The sequence below is a fragment of the Cetorhinus maximus genome, unplaced genomic scaffold (assembly GCF_964194155.1).
Source record: "Cetorhinus maximus unplaced genomic scaffold, sCetMax3.hap1.1 HAP1_SCAFFOLD_4854, whole genome shotgun sequence".
NCBI classification, from domain to species: Eukaryota; Metazoa; Chordata; class Chondrichthyes; order Lamniformes; family Cetorhinidae; genus Cetorhinus; species Cetorhinus maximus.
The window spans coordinates 1-10,187 of NW_027600753.1; the positions used below are offsets into that span (position 1 = coordinate 1).

General features: G+C 55.0%; 1 protein-coding gene across 1 annotated transcript; it reads right to left on the reverse strand.

Moving 5' to 3' along the window:
* Positions 1-557: 557 nt before the first annotated feature.
* LOC144678611 (serine/threonine-protein kinase 36-like) lies at positions 558-7,668 on the reverse strand (the record flags this gene model as incomplete). Its single annotated transcript, XM_078538344.1, has 6 exons — positions 558-621; positions 1,440-1,534; positions 2,463-2,555; positions 3,934-4,041; positions 4,817-4,944; positions 7,533-7,668. Coding segments are annotated over 6 exons (624 nt in total), but the record flags the coding sequence as incomplete, so codon positions are not given.
* Positions 7,669-10,187: the final 2,519 nt, after the last annotated feature.

Consider the following 10,187-nt stretch of genomic DNA (forward strand, 5'->3'; position numbering starts at 1 on the left):
AGGAGGGGGCTTCACATTAACATCTCAACTGACAGCTGGCGCCTCATACAGTGCGGCGCTCCCTGAGCACTGACCCTCCGACAGTGCGGCGCTCCCTCAGCACTGACCCTCCGACAGTGCGGCGCTCCCTCAGCACTGACCCTCCGACAGTGCGGCGCTCCCTCAGTACTGACCCTCCGACAGTGCGGCGCTCCCTCAGTACTGACCCCTCCGACAGCGCGGCGCTCCCTCAGTACTGACCCTCCGACAGTGCGGCGCTCCCTCAGCACTGACCCTCTGACAGTGCGGCGCTCCCTTAGTACTGACCCCTCCGACAGTGCGGCGCTCCCTCAGTACTGACCCTCCGACAGTGCGGGCGCTCCCTCGGCACTGACCGGCGCTCCCTCAGTACTGAGAGATTGAAGCGGACACAGTAGTGTTTGGCAGGGCTGTGGCTGGTTTCTCCTTATTTACAGGAGCCTCCAGTGCTCCTAGGGGTTTCCCACCCTCGCCCCATCGATTCTCACTCGTCCCACACCATCCCTCCCGCAGAGGACATTCGTGAAGTTTTGACTTACAGTGTGAGCAGGCGTGGGCGATTGCAGCAAGATTGACGTAATGAAACCCACTGAGTGCTCCAGGCTAGAACAAGGAGAGAGAGAGAGACAGTGAGAGCTGGTGGTTCTGTGGGGGATCTGCTCCCTCATTCCTCCCTGGCTGTCCATAGAGGGTACAGAGACTCAGCCGCCTTCCAATCTCACAGGCTGCTGACACCTCAGTGTCCCTCACCCTGATGGACTGTCAGTTTTTGGACAATGAATGCCGCCGGATGCTGAGCCACACACACGGGGACCTAAGCGCGTCTGTGGGTGCGCACACACATACACCCTCGCGCACACATGGGCACGGGCACATGGGGCTGCGCAGGGACATACAGAAACAGAGGAATGCAGCCAGACACACACGGACGCACACAAAAGCGGACACGGCACACACACGGACATGGGGAGACACTCTGTCACATCAGTGCACACAGACACACACAGACACAGATGCACAGAAGGACACAGAAACACACGGACGCACACATAAGCGGACACGACACACACACGGACATGGGGAGACACTCACTGTCACATCAGTACACACACAGACGCACAGAAGGACACACTCACACAGTGATATGGGGACACACATTGACACGCATGGACACACACATAGACACACTCACAAACACACACGCTGGTGTGACCGATCTGGCATACCCACTCTCCCCTTTACACATGCTGCCCCTCCCCCATACCCTGTCGGTGCCCTTCCACATTAAGGTACAAGAAGCCGAATGGCCTTGTCTAGTTGCTAGGCCACAGACAGAGCATCACTATAGGCCACAAGCCATTCTGCGGGGAAGAGTGCGACTGTCCAGGGTCCACCGCTAACAGACAGAGGGAGGAACTTACGGCTCAGGCACATGATCCAACTGAATGACCAAGATCGACAAGAGGTAGAGAGTCAGTTCCACCGTCTGAGACAGAATGGTGTCGTCAGGAGACAACTGCAGAAAAGAGAGAGGCAACATGTCACAGGGGGAAAGGACAGTGTATCTAACGCACTGTGACACCCGGTCCCAGAGGGGGAAAGGACAGTGTATCTAACGCACTGTGACACCCGGTCCCAGAGGGGGGAAAGGACAGTGTATCTAACGCACTGTGACACCCGGTCCCAGAGGGGGGAAAGGACAGTGTATCTAACGCACTGTGACACCCGGTCCCAGAGGGGGGAAAGGACAGTGTATCTAACGCACTGTGACACCCGGTCCCAGAGGGGGGAAAGGACAGTGTATCTAACGCACTGTGACACCCGGTCCCAGAGGGGGGAAAGGACAGTGTATCTAACACACTGTGACACCCGGTCCCAGAGGGGGAAAGGACAGTGTATCTAACGCACTGTGACACCCGGTCCCAGAGGGGGAGAGGACAGTGTATCTAACGCACTGTGACACCCGGTCCCAGAGGGGGAAAGGACAGTGTATCTAACGCACTGTGACACCCGGTCCCAGAGGGGGAAAGGACAGTGTATCTAACGCACTGTGACACCCGGTCCCAGAGGGGAAAAGGACAGTGTATCTAACGCACTGTGACACCCGGACCCAGAGGGGGAAAGGACAGTGTATCTAACGCACTGTGACACCCGGTCCCAGAGGGGGAAAGGACAGCGTATCTAACGCACTGTGACACCCGGTCCCAGAGGGGGGAAAGGACAGTGTATCTAACGCACTGTGACACCCGGTCCCAGAGGGGGAAAGGACAGTGTATCTAACGCACTGTGACACCCGGTCCCAGAGGGGGAAAGGACAGTGTATCTAACGCACTGTGACACCCGGTCCCAGAGGGGGGAAAGGACAGTGTATCTAACGCACTGTGACACCCGGTCCCAGAGGGGAAAAGGCAGTATTTCATAAAGAGGCCTCCAGTATCACTTACCTTGCACTGAAGGAGTAGCAGTATGGTATTCAGGGCCTCGTCCACCAAGAACTGACAGGGCGCTTTACTCACCTGACAACAGGAGTACAGTACCTGGAGAGTAACAAAACCCAAATCACTGAACGATCGAGTAACTAAATCTAAGATGTCTCTCAGTCCCCTCTCTCTCAGGGAGATATCTGTACACTGACTGGTGTCTTTCAGTCCCCTCTCTCTCTCAGGGAGATATCTGTACACGGACTGGTGTCTCTCAGTCCCCTCTCTCTCTCAGGGAGATATCTGTACACTGACTGGTGTCTCTCAGTCCCCTCTCTCTCTCAGGGAGATATCTGTACACTGACTGGTGTCTCTCAGTCCCCTCTCTCTCTCAGGGAGATATCTGTACACTGACTGGTGTCTCTCAGTCCCCTCTCTCTCTCAGGGAGATATCTGTACACTGACTGGTGTCTCTCAGTCCCCTCTCTCTCTCAGGGAGATATCTGTACACTGACTGGTGTCTCTCAGTCCCCTCTCTCTCTCTCAGGGAGATATCTGTACACTGACTGGTGTCTCTCAGTCCCCTCTCTCTCTCTCAGGGAGATATCTGTACACTGACAGGTGTCTCTCAGTCCCCTCTCTCTCTCAGGGAGATATCTGTACACTGACTGGTGTCTCTCAGTCCCCTCTCTCTCTCTCAGGGAGATATCTGTACACTGACTGGTGTCTCTCAGTCCCCTCTCTCTCTCTCAGTGAGATATCTGTACACTGACTGGTGTCTCTCAGTCCCCTCTCTCTCTCAGGGAGATATCTGTACACTGACTGGTGTCTCTCAGTCCCCTCTCTCTCTCAGGGAGATATCTGTACACTGACTGGTGTCTCTCAGTCCCCTCTCTCTCTCAGGGAGATATCTGTACACTGACTGGTGTCTCTCAGTCCCCTCTCTCTCAGGGAGATATCTGTACACTGACTGGTGTCTCTCAGTCCCCTCTCTCTCTCAGGGAGATATCTGTACACTGACTGGTGTCTCTCAGTCCCTCTCTCTCAGGGAGATATCTGTACACTGACTGGTGACTCTCAGTCCCCTCTCTCTCAGGGAGATATCTGTACACTGACTGGTGTCTCTCAGTCCCCTCTCTCTCTCAGGGAGATATCTGTACACTGACTGGTGTCTCTCAGTCCCCTCTCTCTCTCAGGGAGATATCTGTACACTGACTGGTGTCTCTCAGTCCCCTCTCTCTCTCTCTCTCAGGGAGATATCTGTACACTGACTGGTGTCTCTCAGTCCCCTCTCTCTCTCAGGGAGATATCTGTACACTGACTGGTGTCTCTCAGTCCTCTCTCTCTCAGGGAGATATCTGTAGACTGACTGGTGTCTCTCAGTCCCCTCTCTCTCTCAGGGAGATATCTGTACACTGACTGGTGTCTCTCAGTCCCCTCTCTCTCTCAGGGAGATATCTGTACACTGGCTGGTGACGCTGCTGTTGCAGTCTACCTTCAGAGTGTTGAGACACAATGTGGGCTGTTGGATTCCCTTGATGAATCTTGTCCTTTTTGAGGTGCTCTCTGCTGCGAAGAGTGTGTCACTGACGTACTGAGCTATCTGCCCGGAGAGAAGAGAACAAGGTGATTTTACGGAGCATGGTGGGAGATTTTTCTCTGTCAAAAATACAAGAAATCTGGAGCAGGAGTTGGGATTAGGCCTCTCGCGCCTGCTCTGCCATTCACAACAAGCTCATGACTGATCTGATTGTGTCCTTAACTCCACTTTCCTGCCTGTGCCCACCCATAACCCTCGACCCCCTTGTCCATCAGAAACCCGTCTAACATAAACCTTGAATATATTCACCGCCCCTGCTGTGGGGAGGGGGAGGGGGAGAGAATCCCACAGACTGACCACCCTCTGAGAAAAGAAATTCCTCCTCATCTCCGTCTTCAACGGGAGGCCCCTCATTCTGAAACTGTGCCTCTCCCTCCTCGTTCTAGATTCACGCCCCCACGAGGGGGGTAAACATCCTCCCAGCATCCACCCTGTCGAGACTTCCCCTCAGAATCTTACCTTTTTCAATAAGACCGCCTCTCATTCTTCTAAACTCCAATGAGTTTGAAAGAATCATTCTTTAAATGAAAGCCCCCTCCACTGTGGAGAGACCCTACCTGCCTGCTCAGACACCCTCTTCCCCCCTGCAAGAAACCCTCTTCCTCTTCGACAGCCCCCCTCGCTCCCTCCAACGATCCCTCTTCCCCTCCGAGGGCTCCCTCACCCCTGAATCTGACAGCCCCCTCTCGCTCTTTCTCCCTCCCCCCCTCGCAATCCCCCTTGACCCGCCTGGCCGTCCCCTCACCCCCACCCCCAGAGCGTGCAATCCCTCTCGTACCTGGCGTTTGGCATCGCGGCAGACTGTCGCTCCCGGTGAGACAGTGCAGAGGGCGGCCAGGGCAGCCGTGTGCGTCCCCGGCAGCCGGTCACAGCGTTCCCGCGGAGCCTGTCTGTCGCCCGCTGGCCCTGGCCGGAGAACAGAGAGGCTGGTCAGACTGAGGGGTGCGACGCTGGGGTGGCCAACTGCCTGCTGCTCTGCTCCAGGCCCACTCGGAGCACGGATACTGCGCTGACAAAACCGCTCCAATAGCCCACGTCTTCAGGGATTGTTGACCTAACGGCCTTTTTAAGCGGCCTGTATTTAGAGCACTACAGTTCTGGTCCGGTTAGACCACACTCGGAGCACCGTGTACAGTTCTGGTCCGGTTAGACCACACTCGGAGCACCGTGTACAGTTCTGGTCCGGTTAGGCCACACTCGGAGCACCGTGTACAGTTCTGGTCTGGTTAGACCACACTCGGAGCACCGTGTACAGTTCTGGTCCGGTTAGACCACACTCGGGGCGCTGTGTACAGTTCTGGTCTGGTTAGACCACACTGGGAGCACTGTGTACAGTTCTGGTCTGGTTAGACCACACTCGGAGCACCGTGTACAGTTCTGGTCTGGTTAGACCACACTCGGAGCACTGTGTACAGTTCTGGTCTGGATAGACCACACACGGAGCACCGTGTACAGTTCTGGTCTGGATAGACCACACACGGAGCACCGTGTACAGTTCTGGTCTGGATAGACCACACTCGGAGCACCGTGTACAGTTCTGGTCTGGATAGACCACACTCGGAGCACTGTGTACAGTTCTGGTCTGGATAGACCACACACGGAGCACTGTGTACAGTTCTGGTCTGGATAGACCACACTCGGAGCACCGTGTACAGTTCTGGTCTGGTTAGACCACACTCGGAGCACTGTGTACAGTTCTGGTCTGGATAGACCACACTCGGAGCACTGTGTACATTTCTGGTCTGGATAGACCACACTCGGAGCACCGTGTACAGTTCTGGTCTGGACATTATAAAAAGGATATAGAGACACTGGAGAAAGTGTAAAAGGGATTCACAAGGAGGATGCCAGAACTGAGAGGTTATAACCAGCAGAAAAGATTGAACAGGCTGGGGATCTTTTCTCTAGAGAGAAGGCTGAGGAGGTGGCCTGATAGAGATCTTTAAGATTATGAAAGGGGTTTGATGGTGTAGACGTAGAGAAGATGTTTCCACTTGCAAGCGAGACCAGAACGAGGGGAAAGGTTAATATATGACAGTGACTGAACATAGGGGAGGCGGTGGCATGGTTGTATTATCACTGGGCTAGTCATCCAGAGACCCAGCCCCAATGCTCTAGTGATGGGGGTTTGAAATTTGAATTCAATGAAAGAAAAATCTGAAAGCATTTGAAGTCATGAAAGCATTGCCGATGGTCATAAAAACCCATCAGGTTCACTGATGTCCTTTAGGGAAGGAAATCTGCCGTCCTTACCCGGTCTGGCCTACATGTGGCTCCAGACCCAAAGCAATGTGGTCGACTCTGAAATGCCCCCTCCAAACGAGGGAAATTTGGGATGGGCAACAAATGGCATCATGCCCAGCCAGCGATGCCCACATCCAATGAATAATAAAAAAAGAAATGCAATTGGGGAATTCAGGAGAAAGACGTTTGGCTCTCATTAGGTCCAGAGTCCCTCCAGCCAGCGCAAATAGTTTCTCTCTCTCTCTCTACCCTATCTGAGTGCGGAGAAGGAGGGTGGTGGAGATTGAGGGGTACGGGGAGAAGGTGGGGATTGAGGGGTACGGGGAGAAGGTGGGGATTGAGGGGTACGGGGAGAAGGTGGGGATTGAGGGGTACGGGGAGAAGGTGGGGATTGAGGGGTACGGGGAGAAGGTGGGGATTGAGGGGTACGGGGAGAAGGTGGGTAGGTGGGGATTGAGGGAGACTGGGAGGAGGTGGGTAGGTGGGGATTGAGGGAGATGGGTAGAAGGTGGGTAGTTGGGGATTGAGGGAGACGGTGAGAAGGTGGGTAGGTGGGGATTGAGGGAGACGGGGAGAAGGTGGGTAGGTGAGGATTGAGGGAGACGGGGAGAAGGTGGGTAGGTGGGGATTGAGGGAGACGGGGAGAAGGTGGGTAGGTGGGGATTGAGGGATACGAGGAGAAGGTGGGTAGGAGGGGATTGATGGAGACGGGGAGAAGGTGGGTAGGTGGGGATTGAGGGAGACTGGGAGGAGGTGGGTAGGTGGGGATTGAGGGAGACGGGTAGAAGGTGGGTAGTTGGGGATTGAGGGAGACGGTGAGAAGGTGGGCAGGTGGGGATTGAGGGAGACGGGGAGAAGGTAGGTAGGTGGGGATTGAGGGAGACGGGGAGGTGGGTAGGTGGGGATTGAGGGAGACGGGGAGAAGGTGGGGATTGAGGGAGACGGGAGAAGGTGGGTAGGTGGGGATTGAGGGATACGGGGCGAAGGTGGGTAGGTGGGGGTTGAGGGAGATGGGGAGAAGGTGGGTAGGTGGGGATTGAAGGAGACGGGGAGAAGGTGGGTAGGTGGGATTGAGGGATACGGGGAGAAGGTGGGTAGGTGGGGATTGAGGGATACGGTGAGAAGGTGGGTAGCTGGGGATTGAGGGGTACGGGGAGAAGGTGGGTAGGTGGGGATTTAGGGATACGGGGAGAAGCTGGGGATTTAGGGGTACAGGGGAGAGGGTGGGTGAAAGCTCCATGAATCCTTACCTTCAACCCTCCCACTGTGGGTTCCTCGGAGGACAGCAGCCAAGACAGGCCGGTGTGAAGTCAGCAGGTGTGTGTAGAATGGGATGGACACAGAGGGAGAGCTTTGGTCGATACTCTCGCAGATAAAGATAAGGCACTGGGAAAGAGGACAGAACTGTCAGAATTCACCTCAATACATCAACAGAAAACACCCCAGCTCAGTTCTGATCGGCACTCTCACCGACACTCCCAGGGCAGGTACAGCACGGGGTTAGATACAGAGTAAAGCCCTCTACACCGTCCCCATCAAACACTCCCAGGACAGGTACAGCACGGGGTTAGATACAGAGTAAAGCTCCCTCTACACTGTCCCCCATCAAACACTCCCAGGATGGGTACAGCACGGGGTTAAATACAGAGTAAAGCTCCCTCTACACTGTCCCCATCAAACACTCCCAGGACAAGTACAGCACGGGGTTAGATACAGAGTAAAGCTCCCTATACACTGTCCCTATCAAACACTCCCAGGACAGGGACAGCATGGGGTTAGATACAGAGTAAAGCTCCCTCTACACTGTCCCCCATCAAACACTCCCAGGATGGGTACAGCACGGGGTTAAATACAGAGTAAAGCTCCCTCTACACTGTCCCCATCAAACACTCCCAGGACAAGTACAGCACGGGGTTAGATACAGAGTAAAGCTCCCTATACACTGTCCCTATCAAACACTCCCAGGACAGGGACAGCATGGGGTTAGATACAGAGTAAAGCTCCCTCTACACCGTCCCCATCAAACACTCCCAGGACAGGTACAGCACGGGGTTAGATACAGAGTAAAGCTCCCTCTACACTGTCCCCATCAAACACTCCCAGGACAGGTACAGCACGGGGTTAGATACAGAGTAAAGGTCCCTCTACACTGTCCCCATCAAACACTCCCAGGACAGGTACAGCACGGGGTTAGATACAGAGTAAAGGTCCCTCTACACTGTCCCCATCAAACACTCCCAGGACGGGTACAGCATGGGGTTAGGTACAGAGTAAAGCTCCCTCTACACCGTCCCCATCAAACGCTCCCAGGACAGGTACAGCATGGGGTTAGGTACAGAGTAAAGCTCCCTCTACACCGTCCCCATCAAACGCTCCCAGGACAGGTACAGCACGGGGTTAGATACAGACTAAAGCTCCCTCTACACCGTCCCTATCAAACACTCCCAGGACAGGGACAGCATGGGGTTAGATACAGAGTAAAGCTCCCTCTACACCGTCCCCATCAAACACTCCCAGGACAGGTACAGCATGGGGTTAGATACAGAGTAAAGCTCCCTCTACACTGTCCCCATCAAACACTTCCAGGACAGGTACAGCACAGAGTTAGATATAGAGTAAAGCTCCCTCTACACTGTCCCCATCAAACACTCCCAGGACAGGTACAGCATGGGGTTAAATACAGAGTAAATCTCCTTCTGCACCGTCCCCATCAAACACTCCCAGGACAGGTACAGCACAGGGTGAGATACAGAGTAATGCTCCCTCTACACTGTCCACTTCAAATACTCGGCCCAGAGGGGGAAAGGACAGCGTATCTAACGCACTTTGACACCTGGTCCCAGAGAGGGAAAGGACAGCATATGTAACGCACTGTGACACCCGGTCCCAGAGGGGGAAAGGACAGCGTATCTAACGCACTGTGACACCCGGTCCCAGACGGGGTAAAGGACAGCGTATCTAACGCACTGTGACACACGCTCCCAGAGGGGGAAAGGACAGTGTATCTAACGCACTGTGACACCCGGTCCCAGAGGGGGAAAGGACAGTGTATCTAACGCACTGTGACACCCGGTCCCAGAGGGGGAAAGGACAGTGTATCTAACGCACTGTGACACCCGGTCCCAGAGGGGGAAAGGACAGCGTATCTAACGCATTGTGACACCCGGTCCCAGAGGGGGAAAAGGACAGCGTATCTAACGCACTGTGACACCCGGTCCCAGAGGGGGAAAGGACAGTGTATCTAACGCACTGTGACACCCGGTCCCAGAGGGGGGGAAAGGACAGCGTATCTAACGCACTGTGACACCCGGTCCCAGAGGGGGAAAGGACAGTGTATCTAACGCACTGTGACACCCGGTCCCAGAGGGGGAAAGGACAGCGTATCTAACGCATTGTGACACCCGGTCCCAGAGGGGGGAAAAGGACAGCGTATCTAACGCACTGTGACACCCGGTCCCAGAGGGGGAAAGGACAGTGTATCTAACGCACTGTGACACCCGGTCCCAGAGGGGGGAAAGGACAGCGTATCTAACGCACTGTGACACCCGGTCCCAGAGGGGGAAAGGACAGCGTATCTAACGCACTGTGACACCCGGTCCCAGAGGGGGAAAGGACAGTGTATCTAACGCACTGTGACACCCGGTCCCAGAGGGGGAAAGGACAGTGTATCTAACGCACTGTGACACCCGGTCCCAGAGGGCGAAAGGACAGTGTATCTAACGCACTGTGACACCCGGTCCGAGAGGGGGAAAGGACAGTGTATCTAACGCACTGTGACACCCGGTCCCAGAGGGGGAAAGGACAGTGTATCTAACGCACTGTGACACCCGGTCCCAGAGGGGGAAAGGACAGTGTATCTAACGCACTGTGACACCCGGTCCCAGAGGGGGAAAGGACAGTGTATC